At 39.2% G+C, this 15640-nt stretch overlaps 1 protein-coding gene across 1 annotated transcript; it reads right to left on the minus strand.

The window, feature by feature from the left end:
- Positions 1–332: 332 nt before the first annotated feature.
- Positions 333–4580, minus strand: LOC146305599 (uncharacterized). Its single transcript, XM_084711548.1, has 10 exons — positions 4493–4580; positions 3927–4076; positions 3433–3659; positions 3193–3329; positions 2927–3020; positions 2113–2224; positions 1562–1788; positions 1246–1420; positions 1003–1133; positions 333–650 (listed from the first exon to the last, which is right to left on the minus strand). Exons 1-10 carry the CDS (start codon positions 4578–4580, stop codon positions 333–335), a joined length of 1659 nt encoding a protein of 552 aa, XP_084567674.1.
- Positions 4581–15640: the final 11060 nt, after the last annotated feature.

Genomic DNA, 15640 nt, shown 5'->3' on the forward strand with positions numbered 1-15640 from the left:
AAAGTCATCAACAAAACTTCCGGCTAAATCTTCAGTTGTAGAGGGGCCTTCACCAGGATCATCACAAGGTTCATGTGCTTTAAGATGCTTTCGAAACCCAGAAAAAGTACCAAAAAAATGACAACAACCAAGTTGACCACATTTCAGACGAAGTGTCTTTCCTGAACAAAGTCCGTGGATCAACTTTAAGTGCTTAATTAGTGAATTGGCATTTGCCTGAGGGCCTTTGCAAATAAAACAAAACATCTCAATCACAATCAGTGCAGCATCAGAGCCCTCAAAATAGATCTTTGCAGTATAGCATCAAAACCCTCCAAACCAAAGCATCAAAATCAGTGCAGCATCCGAGCTCTCATCTCTTTGACCCTGGGATTCACCTTGGTGGTAGCAGCATCAATCTGGTAAACAGCGGTTTGCAAGAAGTGGTAGACATTGGCCAGATCCCTGTTGTATGAGGTAGCGAAGACAAAATGAGCTTTAAAAAGCTCGTCAAAAGAGGCAAGAGAATCTGGTGACTGACACGGGATAGCATGTTTGTCAATCACAATGAAATATTTGTGTATGGCGCTCCTCCGGGTCCCCACAGCCAGTAGATAGGGTTGACGGCTCTCTGTGATGCTGTCCAGATGCCCCTCAACACTGGTCCCAGTCTGTTACAAGAAAACTTAATTAGTCTTGCTATTAAAATTAATCTGTTGCAGTTAAGGGCCCCATCATCACCACCAGAATCACTTAATGAAACAAAACGCAAGATGAACCATAACATTTTCAGCCTTATATTTTTTATTCTGCTAAATGTAAAAGAAATAAACTTATTCATATCAGCATATCTCAGGCTGATGATAGATCTGTGGGGAGCAAAATCAGATAAATATCACAGGGCCCTCACTGATTACAGATGAGTATGGTCATCGCATGATTTCACAAGAGTATAGTTTTAAGGTTTAATATTATGGCCAGAACAGTGAGCCTTCTTAAACTTCAATTAAACTGTAACATTACCTTGATAAATTTCACAAGGTGGTCAATGGCTTGTCTGGCGGAGAGCTTTCCTGGTCTCTTGTTGCGGCCATGAGGTGATGGTGGCATGAGGTGGATAAGGAGCAAGATGGAGGACATCTCACTGTCCCATCCTGAAAATACAAGAAAATTCAGAAAGACATTTTTACTAAACTGTTTATATTTTTGTTTCAAAACCATTTCCCTCTTATTATTATTATTATTATTTCTATAATTCAAGTGTACCATCATCCAGTTCTTCTGTTGTGGATTCAGCGTTATGAAGAAGATCTTCAAGGTCGCTTGTCTGGGTGAGGCCACGGCTTTGTTCAAGGACTTTCTGCCTGTAGTGAGTAGGCCACTTCTCCAGGAACTTAGCAGAGATGTCATCACCAAACATCAGACTGAAATCCTGCTCTATCTGCAGACAAGATGGAAAACAGAAAACAACATGGCATACATTGTTAATACATGCACCAGGGATGACCAGGGATGTGATCTGTTTAAGGTCATTTTTCATTTCAGCTCGATTTTAATGCAAGGCAGTTTAAGAGCGACATACCATTCCCGTGATGTCAAGAAATCTCGGAAAGGTGGTGAATACTTCAGAGGACTTCACTGGGTCATGAACCATTGCTTGGCGATAGGTGAAGGTCTGTTTCATCTTCTCCTTGATGATTGCTTCATCAGTTGTATGCTGCATGAGTGCGATGGCCTCATGACACTGGGTTTCCGTGGTTAGCTGGTTTTCCTTACTGACGGGGGTTCTGTCACCAGAATCTGGACCACCTGTAACAGTTACCAGTGAACAGTGACCTGTAACAGTGAAACCACATACCGCAACAAGACAGAACTTGCGACCCCAGGAAATTTTAAAAATTAGTCCAGAGCTCATTAATGAAAATTAAAAAAAAACTGTAAATTCTTCAACAAAAACAGAATATAAAATGTCTGCACGCTGCAGTTGGGAGTACGGATGGTATGAAATTAAATGATCAAAGGTGACCTGATATCTGAGGTAAACATCCACTGTGACTGAAAATGCCCTTTAAAAATGAATTTAACATGTGAATTCTCATTAAAAAAAATCTAACTACACTCAAAATCATGTACCTGTCAGTGGCTGAGGGTTTCTTTTCTTTTGTCCCTCTGAGGCTTCTTTTTGAAGCGTTTTCACTCTCCATGCAAGAAATCCACTCCCATCTACTGGATTGTAATACTGCTCCTAAAAACCAAGAAAGCGTTTTATTTTTCCTCCTTAAAAAACTAACATGTCCTTGTCTGGAGAATTGCTAAAATCAAGGTCAACCAGTCTGAAATGTGCTGTGTTCACCTTGTTGAGGTTAGGAGAAAGGGTCAGCATACAAAAATGTTAAAGGGATAGTTCAGGTCTTTTGACATGAATCTGTATGGCATCCTCATCAGCAGTGTAGCGCATCAACAGTGACTTACCCCCGACTGCATCCGGTGAGCGGAGTTCTGGCCTGGTTTTGGTGTTGACGAAGGTAGTCCGGCTAGTTGTCTGGGGTCACGAAAATAAAGCGTTTTGCTTCTCAAAACAATATGCGTTCAAAAGAGTGATATATTTGCATCACAAAACTGCTGTCCTCAAAAAAGTCAGACCTCAAAATCGCCTGGCGCTATTTTGAACGCATACTGTTTTGAGAGGCAAAACGCTTTATTTTCGTGACCCCAGACAACTAGCCGGACTACCTTCGTCAACACCAAAACCAGGCCAGAACTCCGCTCACAGGACACAGTCGGTGGTAAGTCACTATTGATGCGCTACACTGCTGATGAGGATGCCATACAGATTCATGTCAAAAGACCTGAACTATCCCTTTAATATTTGGTTGAAATCTCACTCGGTTTTTGGATCAATACTAGAAGTATTGATTAAAAGGTTAGACTTGTTTTATGTACTTACATAGCCCAAAGTGCCCTGGGGATCGGCCAGGTATGGAAACAAGGCAGTGATGCCCTTTGCGTAGTCCTCTTTAACACGCCTTGAAGGACTCGTCCTACAGTGCGCGCACGCGCACACACACACACACACACACACACACACACACACACACACACACACAGAGAGATCCAAACAAAAGTACTGCTATGCCGATGCTTTCTGCATTTGGTCTGTACCAAATAAAATCATAAATGTTTGGGTTGGATGTTAATTACATGACAACATACCCATGTTCACTCGCCATGTGTGCAACCAATATCTTCACCATGTCACGTCTTCTGGAATCTGTTAGGCTTTTTTTCCGAGCATACTCTGTAAGGATCCTCTCTCCACCAGGTTTCTCCCTCAGAATGTTTTCAATGATCTAAGTGTGTGGGGGAAAAAAGAGGGAAGGGACACAGGGATTTGGTGGCCAATTACATTTACAGTGATAAAAATGTTAGCCATGCCCCGTATTTCTCTGCAACTTTACTTGGCCACTCCCCCTCCCCTTTTTTTATCAGAATCACCATCTTGATCACTCCATCTGCAAAGCTTACCTGAGCAAGACGAGTCAGGTCATCTCTGTTTCTTTGGGCAGGACTAGACTGCAAAATGATGGTGTCCTCTGAGTCCCCTTCATTTTCTGCACCAGAGCTGAGAAAGGAGCTGCTGCTGCTGGCAATGGAGTGGCTTGTAGAGGGGCTCACTGAATCTAGCATGTTGACATAACAGGTGTGATTATAATAACATGTCACTAGCAAGAGGGGATAATCTGTGATAAGAGTAATGTAAAGATCACGTTAGATTAGGATGGATCCACACACCAAGCTAGTTATTCCTCAGATGCTTTCTTAAGTGTCAGAAGAGGTAATTATTCAAAATGTCATGCAACATGGGTAAGTCTCTCTTTACTATGTTGCATTACAAGGTTAGCCAGGATTGTATGGATTATAAGACTCCAAGTTAAAAAGTGACTCACCGCCAAAATCTGAGCCCTTGGACAAACACACCTCAAGCACACCCAGGTCTGGTTTTGTTACAAGAAACGCAAATGCATCCTCATCAACTTCAGTGTTTAAATCATCATAGACTTTTAGGTCCAAGGTAGGAATGTCAAATTTCTTGGAAACTGTGAAGACAAAACAATATTGCACAAGACTGATATTCTGTTGTGTAATTAATCTTATTTTTATTAAAAGGTCACATCAGCGTCACTTTAGATCCGAACCACTTAACAACGATCTTATACTCCAAAAATAGCAGATCTGCAAGCTCATACTGTAGCACGAGTGCCATGCTGAGCTTGTAGATCTGCATTTTATTTTTTTTTTAAATCATGAAGATTTTTCTAACTCAAATAATTCTTTTTCTCAGGGTACACGAAACAACATTTAGAGATTCCAAAATCAAATACATATACTTCTAAGGGTCCTTGACAGTAATAATAATAATAGTAATAATAATAATAATAATAATAATAATAATAATAATAATAAGACAGCACCACTAATTTACACATGAGGTTGTGCAATTTTTTTCACTTACCACACTCCAAAAATGATTTGAAGGTCAGTTGCCCTTCATAACAAATGTATTTCTGGCGGTCTCTGTACTTCACTCTTACAGCCTGCATCCTTTATGGGAAAAAATAAAAAATAAAACAGTTACTAAGATGATATCGAGCACAACAATTCATGCATTGAATGCTACAATTAGCTTAAGTACTACAAAAGCCCCATCTACAGGTAGGCTCCATACCACTCTGCATTTGCACCTAATTAAATGCTGTTTGAAAGCTGGGTAAAATAATTATTTTTCTCGTTGGGTGCTTCAAATGTGTTAACATGCGTTTCAATTCACATAGGCAAGGCAAGGCAATTTTATTTGTATAGCACCATTCATACACAAGGCAATTCAAGGTGCTTTACAAGAACTTAGAAATACAATAAAATAAAACATAAAAATTTCAGATCATTAAAGACAAAGGCTAAAAGAAAGACAATAAATACAAAAATGCATTTACCTACCAAACGTAATGTTGCTGCTGCGCCAGCACACACCACAACACCACATCTCTGAGCTGCTATTGGAAGAATGGTTGGGGAACCAGTTTCATTTGAGTTCACCACGTAAACCTCGCATAATTCCATTCCACTCATTGCTACACGGGGAAATACACAACTTATTTGTGTAACGGATGAGTGTTCCTCACAGCCAATGTCTCCATTTGTGTCTTACAACACACACACAAAAAAAACACTTGCTAGCCGAAGAGCAGGTAAAACCGTAACCTTAGGTTAAAGTTACAAGACTCAATTCAGAGTAAAATACACATGCTTGCTAACCAAACAGCAGGTGAAAACGGTCCACAAAACCCCCCCAAAAAACTAGCTAACCAAAGAGCAATTTAAACGGGCGGTGTAAATGCTTCAATTCAGAGTAAAATACACGTGCTTGCTTGCTAACGGTCCATGTGTAGGTTAGCTAGCTAACCGAAAAGCAATTAAAACTGTCGTGTAAATGCCTCAATTCAGAGTAAAATACACGTGCTTGCTAACTGTCCACACAAAAAACCCCACTTAAAAACCTATGAACAAGTCCGGTAAAACGTCATGACTCAACTCAGAGTAAAACACACGTGCTTGCTAACCAAACAGCAGAGAAAACAGTCCACACATACAAGACTGGCCCATAAAAAAATAAATTTAAACACACTTACTAACCGAGAGCACAACTAAAACCTTCTTCGATAAAATGGTCAATAAACAGTAAGCTCAGTAAAAACACGTGGTAAATTAAGCTAACGTGAGTGAGGCTCGGTTTAAATTCACATCTAGCTAACAATTTGTACTGAAGCTAACGTTAGCATCGACATTGGCAGTTATGCAGTGTGTGAGACCCACAAACTCGCCAGCTGCAATGTTACTCACAAGCATTACCTTTCAAGCAAGCCAACAAAAATTCTGCTGACATTTTATCTTAAATAAAACCGTTTAGTAAGCTACTTTGCTGACTTACCTGGCTTACCGCCGTCCACCACTTCACCTCGACCTTCCACTGCAGGGATAACAGATGGCGGCAGAAACGAAACCTAAGAAACATTAGTGGGCGTGTTCTTGATATTACTCCAGTAGGATTTTCTCTATTTTTTTCCTCCTACTCTAGTGGCCACTGGAAATAATTACAATCCAAAATGAATAAAAAATACTCTTTTAGAGGAAAATAATGGTAACTCTGAAAAAATTACTCTCTCATTTTTCCTGTGTAGTTTTTAAATGAAATGTCTTAAAATGTTTCGGTGTACTCATTTTTCACTTGGTTTCATAACAATTTGCTCCTTTCAGTTATGTTTTTACCTCACTGTCCCAATGTCCTATTTTCATAAAAGCTCTTCCAGGGAAGGGTTTTGCAAATTAGCTTTCGCTACAAACACTGTAATACTTGCACCAGATAACTGTTTTAGCTTGTTTGTATTCTTGTAGCTGTGTCCATCAAATGAACCATAATTAATGATTGAGTAGTTCTACTACTAATATGATATAATTAATTATGATAAGAAAAAGCATAATTGCCTAAATAGGATAAAATTGTCCTTAAAAAGCCTGCAGTGTTTCAACAGCAGGTAGACATTTCACAGTAACTGAAACATCAATAAAAAGCAAGATTTTAAGCAAACAGCAAACACCAGGAAAAAAAAAAAATAAGTAAACAAGCAAGATATGTACCAGAGAAAATAAAACAATAAGTACAATATAAACCAGAAACAGACTCAACAGTTGACTTAACACTATTGCACATAGGGAACTTAGATATTCCACACACTGGCATGAATTGATATTGCCTTGGGTGGAGTATTGATATTGTGCTATTTATGTACTTTTGACTGTAATGAAGGCACAGCTTTCCACCAGTATCTCATGTACAGATACTGTTTTATTAGTGGTTGGATTAAATCCAATGCATATTTTCCGTTAGTTACAACCTCTACAGGGCTGAAAGACTGATTTTAGAAGGGTGACACTGATGAATGGCATATCAACAGGATAGACGTTGCTGTCAAAATTTCACCTCTCAATGGTTCCAACTCAAACTGGCCACACAGTAGAATGATGTATTTAATAGACTGTAGAAGTAGAGTTGTTGCTTTGAACTGTGAAAGTTGTGTACATTCCCGGCAATAATATGCTCACCTTTGCCAGCTAAAGACCCTGAGGGTTAACATGCTCACGATACCAAGAGAGTCTGTTTACAAGGAAAAGTTGGAATTTCTGACATCTCAGACTTTTCTTTGGTAATTGCATTCTCTTTTATCCGTCAGATTCTCAGCACTCAAAGAATGTCAAATTAGCTGCAAGGAACTGGGATGCCGTTTTTCATTCAAGCCTGGCTTTTTCAACTCCAACAGGTTGTTAAGCCTTGTTTTCATCAGGATTGATTCGTTAAGAGGTATCTCCAAATGAGGTGTTTCGGGCGAAGAAAAAGTTACTTTTTCTGATATTAAATCTTGGATTGACTGTTGTAGGTCTTTGTATTCTGATCTTTTCATCCCCTGCAGCCTGATCAGAATGCAGCTGCCAGGCTTTTCACAAGACTAAAAAAGAGGGGCCAAATTGCTCACAGTTTTACAGCGCTACTTCGGCTTCTAGTTTATTTTAGAATTGAAAATTCTGACCTTTATCATTTTAGAATTGAAAATCTTGACTTTTAATAATCACCTTTAAAGCAGACAGCATCTCTGTCCTTGGTTCTGTCCACAGTTGTTCTGTGCATCCTTGTGACCTCCGATCAACAGAAAAACCCCAATCTCTCTATTTAGAAGTGAAGTGAAAAGGAGGCTGAGGAATCCCACAGAGGGCCCTTAACCAATGTCAGTGTCAGACGTTATTTTAAAATCATTTTTCCCTTTTTGAAGTATTATTTTATTTTTCGAAAGTATTACAAATTGATTCAGCTGTCCAATTGAGAAAACATTTCACATTTCTATTTACTTATTATTATTATTATATTTTTTTTATCTGAACTGCTGTTTAACTACTTGAACCAGAGTCTTAAACTATTTCACCGTACAAAAAGATTTCCAGGGCCCTCCATCAGGCTGGACGATGCCAAAATCTGTGTGACTCTCCCAGATAATGACTTGTGGAACAGTCAAGCTGGGCCTGTAAGTGCGAAGGGTATTTTTGTGTGTGGCCAGTCTTACAGGCCTGAGATCTCACCTGCTAGGAGCTTACACTGCTTATTAAGGCTAGCTCTACAGTATATAATTAGCATTCTGAAAAGTGAGCCTGGGACAGAGAAACAGATGTACACATGCATGCAACTATTGGTGAGACCTCAGTGAAACAGTATGAAAATTCAGATTTGGATTATTTGTATGAGGTACTTATCGATAGTCAGTGTGTTACCTACAATAGATGCACAACACACCCCCAGTTTTGAGAAACAGAGGAAAAAAATCAATATCATCTTAGGTGTGCTCAGTGTTCTTAATATTTTGACTTTGCTTTGCTGTCAGACGGCCTTTTCTGATGGGAGTCTGAGTTGCTGGTTGACTGGTGACATGATCTGTTGTTTGTGTTATTGTTTGACTTCAGTGCCGTCAGGACAGTTCATATTCACTGAAGTTACACAATAAGACAAACAAATTAACAGATCAAGACAAGCGATTGCGAAGTACTTATTTTGCCTATGGAGTTTGGTTGGTTTGGAGACAGCGATATTTGGTTTATATAACTGCGGTTTCCTGTCAGAAAAGGCTGTCTGACAGCAAAGTAAAGTGTTGAAAATACTCTATATATCGCATACACTTAAACTCATATTGATATTTTCTCAGGTAGACTTTTGGAAATGGCTAAAATATGTTTTGCTGCTGACCCTGCCCATAGCAGTACATTGTTTAGCTTCTGTGGTGGTACTTCTTTCTGATGCTCAACCCGAGGTTGTGCTGACCAGCATTTACTGTAGCTAATACACTGAATATCAATAAGCACCTCATGCAACCCCACTTGAAATAGTCCTCACCCCTTTAATACACGAGTCATCATATTATCTCCAAGCATACAAGCAGTTTGTGTGTCTATTGTATATCAGCACACATGTGTGTATCTAAATATTAGCATTCTTGAGACTGACTGTGAGGTGACTGAGTGTAGAGATTAGAAGACACATTCAGTTTTCATTCTTGTGAAAATGAGTTCGATGTGCCCTGTCAAATGGTCTCACTCATTCCCTGAAGCCTGATGGTCTAGACTGCTTGTCATTTAAAATAAAAATTTAACTTTGCCTCGTTTATTGTGGCTCTTCTTGTCAAGTTACCTGTTTGTTTAACTTTAGCTTTTGAGACTGAAAATGAGGTATTTACAGATAACACAGACACGCAATTCAACAGTGAAGCATAGCTTATATTTCCATGAGGGATACAGATAAAAAAAAAAGCAGAAGTTCTCATTAGTGTTGCTTTTATCTTTGTTGCAAATAGTGGACTGTCTTTTCTCTGCTTTGAAAATGAAGACTATAAAACAGCGTGATGTTTTACATTTGGGAAATGCTTCTCAGAGTTAAAGTTTGGAACAATATCATAGATGATAGTACAAACACTGCTGATTTGAACGGGTTCTCCAGCACACAGGTCTGAGTCAGTTACACTATGTTTACAAGTCCGTCTCTAATGATTTGTAAATCAGTTATCTTTGAAAAACATAAAGCACATTCGTATTTTATCAAAGGGATCAAACTGTAGAGTTCATGAGCATTTCCTTTAAAATAAGAGAAAGGAAAGTGTTGTATGTTAAAACTTAAAGCGCTGCTGCTTGCATGAATCAGTACACTTCAGTGCCACCTTTGTAACAAAGGTCAGTACCATCCAATTATTAATAACACTTAGATTTTGTCAGAATTGCACCCAGGATCCCAAAAGACTTGTTAGCAACCTTTCAGTCTGATAAAAATCTTCACTAATACAAGTGAGTGTCCCAGCTAGCCAAACTGCACCAACTACTGCAGATGATACCATTGCTGACTTTGGCCCCATCAATATGCTGGCGAATAGCTGGGTTGGCACTGCTGTTTTGTGTGGTTGTGTATGCCAGTGTGGCAGCAGGTGTCACACCTGGCTGTGGTCTGGCAGACTATTAGCCCATTTATCTCAGGCTGTCCGGATGCACAGTGGAGAAAAATTGTATTTTTTTTACCTCTCTAATTTGGTGAGGCCGTTTCCTCAAACACTGCATTCGCTGCTGCTGCCAACACCCGCTGTTGGCCCAGGGAGGGTGTCGACAACCATGTGCTTCCACTGTTAAGCATAATGCCTCAAGGTGATTATTTTCAGCTGTCAGAAAGTAGCTTTAGCTGGACAGCGGTAATATGTGCTGATGTTAATGCTAGCCCTGCAGATCCTGTTCCCGTTTGTGTGGATGGCCAGACCAACTGACAGGAACCACAAGTATAGTGAGAAGCATGTGATCCCTCACTGGCTTCCCATCGTAGACATGAGGAAAAGCAAATGATGTCACTGTTCATGGAATTTGCTGTCGTCATTCTCCTTTGAATAGCAGACATGTAGGTTCTTACCAGTTGTTTTCATGTAATAGTAAATGACCACAGGAAAGCAATGTAAACTAATTGTCTTGAGAGATTGTCCACTAGGGATGGGCATTTCAAACCAAAATGCTACTCGATATTCACTGGGTGCTATTCGACAATTATTCGAAGATCCGTTCCCCTCACCACACACGCATACAACCACAGCAGCAACACACGCGCATCATGCACTCCCAGCTTCCATGCATAAACAAAGCTCAGCAGCTTGCACTGTAGTATAGACTTCCACAAAATCTGATCACCTACTCTCATTATTTAATCGCTTCAAAAGAGGTGAAACATTCATGCAGTTTCTCTTAACTGTTGCAGAATATTACATTATTAGTCCAACAGCGCCCAAGCCTCTGGGAATAGCCATATTAGCGACATAGTGGTGCCAAATTCAACAGGATAAGCTACCAAGTGAACACTGAAACAACACAAATACAGCAAAACTTTCCAGTTTGAAGTCGGGTCAGAACAGCTGGTCTTTATCCATCATTGAGCTTGAACTGATACCTGCAGGCGCTCATTAAGAGAGCATTCAGGCAGAGTGAAATCCATACCCATGTTGTCATCAAAAATAAACTTTTTGTCCACTCAACTCTTCTGTCCTCAGAGACCGGAGGCCGATGTAAAGGCTTGTGCTGCTTCTCTAACTTCTCTATGTCAGTTAATTTAGAGCCAGTAAATATTCAATAAACAGCCTGTCACAGTGAAATAAAACACACTGGGGTCTTCAGATGTCGTGTCGGCGATGCTACCTGGGCCTTGATCTTGTCTCACATTATGTCCAGGTGCCGGTAAAACAAGAGAGACAAACAAGGGAAACTAGATTTTAAAAGACAAAACTATAGTCACATGAACTATTCTTTTTTTTTTTTTAAATAAGTTAATGACTATTCAAATATTTGAAAATCATGACCCATCCTTACTGTCCATAGGCGATCAGAATATCCTTTGAAATCCTCAGACTGACAAATTAGATATTGTTTTTAAGATTTAAATTAGATTAAGATATTGTTTTATTCTAGCTATATAGTCATTGTGAGTAGGGTGGTAAAAAGTGCCACTGAAGCATACCTTATATTTTGTTAGATGTAGCTGGACCAGCGATTTAAACTAGCTTTAAACTAGCTTTCTCTGGTGGTGGCCAAGTCCCTTTTTTTTAAAAAAAAAAATCAACCTTGGAAGTTTAAGGGTGTGTTTGGGTTGTTTCTGGACATGAGCCTTTGGGTAATGGTGCGTAGCCCCCAGCCAGTAACAGCACAGGCCATGATAAGCTGCAGTGAGAGATAAACACACATACTAACACACAGGCAAAGCAGACTGAGGACACAGCAACAGGATGAAGGTTTGTTTCGGCGATGTTGTGCAGAGGTGTGGGCATTTTTATTTGTGTTTTAGAACAACACCACTTGAAACAATCACAAAAAATAACTTTTATTTCTCTTCACATCTTTATTCTCACTAACGCAGCTCCCTCACTTCATTCACTCTCTACCTCTCACATTTGTTGAGGCGTTTACTTTGGTACGTTTACAAAACAGCAACTTACAGATCCTGCATTTTCCGCCTTCAAATATTAGGCTTATTAGAGGTAAATTTATCTTTGAGATTTTTTTATGAAATGATGAACAGCGCTTCAGCTTGAATCTAATGACCTCAGGAGTCCATATTTCAAGGTGTTGTTTTTCTCACACTTTGTTCTCACTGCAGTCGGTGCAATGGTGATGTCAAAATAGACTATACACCAAAAAAAAAAGAAAGAAAAAAAATAGAAAAAGTGTTGTTGTTCTTCCTCTGCACAGTCTGTGTGGGCTGTGCTGGCTGAAGTCAAAACAAACACAATTGTACCCATGGCCGGCAGTCAGGAAGAGGCAACAGCATCTGTCGAGAAAGGCTGTTATTTGTTTTTCCTCAACTTTTCTGGTTTTCTTTTCCCCAGGACAACTCTCCACCTGCTAAGAGGAAGACACAACACAGAATGGAAAGCCAAAATGCCAGCTGTGACCCTATAGGGCTGTCTAATGTTTATCCCTGCCCGGTGTCCATCAGCTGTCCAGTCTGTGCGGATGAACATGGTTAACAAGCACCTGTGTGTTTACTCCTCACCTCATCAGCATGAAGAGAGGAATTGTTGGAAATAAGGCAGCAGGAAATCGGCTAGCTAGCTAGCACAGACTCCTGGGGTGTTCGATCTGTCTTGCTCTCAGCAAGCAGCCTGGGATATTGACTATTCTTACTCAGGTATTCATCTGTGATCATTTCTCTCATTTTGTGAGGGGGGGGGGGGTTTATGATTGATTGAAAAACAAGCAAACAAAGGTCTAATCAAGTAATAGTGCCAACTTGAACTTTGATGCACATAAATAAATGAACTTGTCTCTACTTGACTTCCCAGGCGATAAAATCAGCAAGGATTTCAAAGAAGCAGCTCGTTTGAGCGGTAAGGAATATTTTTTACTTCCGCAGATCACAGCAAACATTAGCGCTCTGTAATGACTTGAGTGGTGAGACGGTGATGAGGGTGTTAAAGCTGGAGCACCAGTGGGTATCCTGGGGAGCTGCGTGTGATTATGTAAGCACAGTGCAATGTAGAATAAGCTCGTTTGAGACAACTTTTCTCCCTGCTTTATTTGACTAATCTCACTTTTTTTTTGAATGGATGTAAAGAATTTGATACTTGATCCAAACGCCCTAGTTCATTTTATCTGGCATCTAGTCTGCTGGAACACTTGATCCTTCACAGTTCCAGCCTGTAAATTATTTCAGTTCTCTGCTTTTCCTCTTTAGAATAAGAAATAACTTGCCCATGATTCATCGCAGGCATCCCAAAGACTGTAAATAATGTACCGATGTTGAGCTCCTCAGAGATGGAAACTATTAAATTAACTATTTGCTACACTGAATATTTGCTTTCATTATAGCTTTTTTACTACTTTTCTTGGTAGCACTTTACTAGAAGACTGTCCTTATAAATTATTTATAGATGGTTTATTATAAAGCTATTTAATAGGTTTTAAACACTTTATTAATCATTAATAAACAGTTTATAACACAGTTTTCACATATCACTGTGGACTCACTATTTGGCAAGATCTATTTACTGCTTTTTCCCTAATAAATGAATGCCATTTACATCTGCCAGGGAGCCTCAAAGTAAATGAAAATGTCAAAGTAAACAGTAATGTAAGATCTGATAATTTGATAATTAAGTTATGACAATTAAGTTATGCCAACAATGGTTAAATGCTAGAAACTTATTAACAAATATCTGATGACGCTGACAGATCAAAAGACAGGACAAATAAGCACTGAGAGCTGAGGCTTAACAGTAGGGGAGACCAGGGACGATTCTCACAGGGACAAAGTGTAATATACTCCATTACTCCAATCAGAAACAATCTAGAGTGATGGCACTCTGCACATGCTCAGTAGGATTCTCTCTGTCTGTTGAAAACTTAATGATCATTTCAACCCAAGTTTTCAACCAAATAACTGATTGAGAGTTATGAAAGTTAATTTTTGGATGTACAGTATTGTTATTCTGCTGTCTAAAGTTTAGTTGACTGTGGATTAAAATTAGCATCAATTTTATCTCAAGGTTATTGGTTATTGGTGAGATTTTATCATTGCTGCAAGATCAGGGGCAATTGTAGCACTGTGTTAAACATGGCCCTATATAATTACCTTATTTATCTGTGTTGACACACTTTTCTATTAAAAAATGAACATATTTAACTAAATTTGAATGTAAAATTGCTTTTAATTCAATTGAAATAATTAACATCTAGTTACCACGAGAATAGTTGCCTAGTCTCCTGCAAAAACAGAAATAGACTTCTGCTTGGAATACACACACACACACACACACACAAAACCATAATGTAATTACTTTATGTTTTTATTTGAGATACTGTGGCTTAATATGACTAATTTTGTTAGCGTTACAATTTCCACTGCTATGACTTATTACATTTATTCTGATAATATAGTCTCAAATTAGTGAAAATGTATCAGTTGTATTATTATTTGTTACACATATATATTTGTTATGTATCTTTTCTCATTCAAGTAGTCTGTCTGTTATGAAGGAAAATGTAAAAAATGTTACAGTTGCCCCTGGTGTCCCCTACAGATAAATGTGGGATCACTATTTGGCAAGCAGCAGATCACTGCTGCTCTTTTTAACCCTATAAATGAGCTTACTAATGATTTATTTTTTGTTATCATTTATAAAGGTAGTCACACAATAAAGTGGTGCCCTTTTCTTTACTCACTGCATCCTCGTCCAGCTCCTCAGCATGTCGCCCTTGGCTCATTTCTTCTAGTCAGGTTCAACTTGTGTTCCCATTATCATTTCTTCCTCAAGGTATGCAAGGAACAAATTACAAGCCAGTGCTTTTGCAAATGTGCACCTTGTTTTTCATTAGTATGGCCGGACTAATACAGGGTTTAGTGACCTGACTGAACAGCAGGTGTACTCCACCGCGCTGGCACCTTTGAGCGGCAGCACTTCATTAGTCGAAGCAATTACTTTTGGGCAGTCGAGGTTTCACCTGGGTTTCATGAGTGCGAGAGTGTGTAACGAATTGAGAGTATGGACCTACACCTCATGAACAAGTCACATTGACCCCTCAGTGAGTGAGAGACAGAAAAGTTTTCTCTTGTAGTTTGTAAGGGCATTGGAGGTAGGGTTGGGTAATGCGAAAACCATGTTTAGTTTGAGTTTAGTGACCTTTTCAGCAAATATCACAGGGTCGGGAACACAATTGTCTTTATTATTATTAACTACTTAAAAAAACTTCCTTACTTTGCATTTAACTACTTTATTTCCCAAGAGACACAAGTGATATAGAAAAAAACTCAAACTAAAAACCTTCCTCATCATGTGCACTCGTTTTCTCTCTTTATGCCGTTTCTGTTGCTGTTGTCAAGTGTTGATGGTGCCAGCAAACAACATACCTGTTAAATGATTGGCTGTTTGCCTGCAACTCGTAGCACGCTCCATTATCCAGGGATATGATAGGCTGTTTATGAACCAGGGTGTATTTATTATGTGCTTTCATGGTGGTTTGCATTTAAAGCATTTAAAGAGGCTCTGCACACTTA

Source organism: Lutjanus erythropterus, chromosome 23 (assembly GCF_056507025.1).
Source record: "Lutjanus erythropterus isolate fLutEry1 chromosome 23, fLutEry1.hap2, whole genome shotgun sequence".
Taxonomy (NCBI): Eukaryota; Metazoa; Chordata; class Actinopteri; order Lutjaniformes; family Lutjanidae; genus Lutjanus; species Lutjanus erythropterus.

What these genes read in the sequence shown, in the direction of transcription:
- LOC146305599 (XM_084711548.1), bottom strand. Translation starts at nt 4,580, where the DNA reads ATGCAGGCTGTAAGAGTGAAGTACAGAGACCGCCAGAAATACATTTGT. An exon ending in CAAGGGCTCAGATTTTGGCG is followed by an intron (nt 3,660 to 3,926) that starts GTGAGTCACTTT and finishes TCAACATGCTAG; the next exon opens with ATTCAGTGAGCCCCTCTACA. An exon ending in CACATGGCGAGTGAACATGG is followed by an intron (nt 3,021 to 3,192) that starts GTATGTTGTCAT and finishes CGCGCACTGTAG; the next exon opens with GACGAGTCCTTCAAGGCGTG.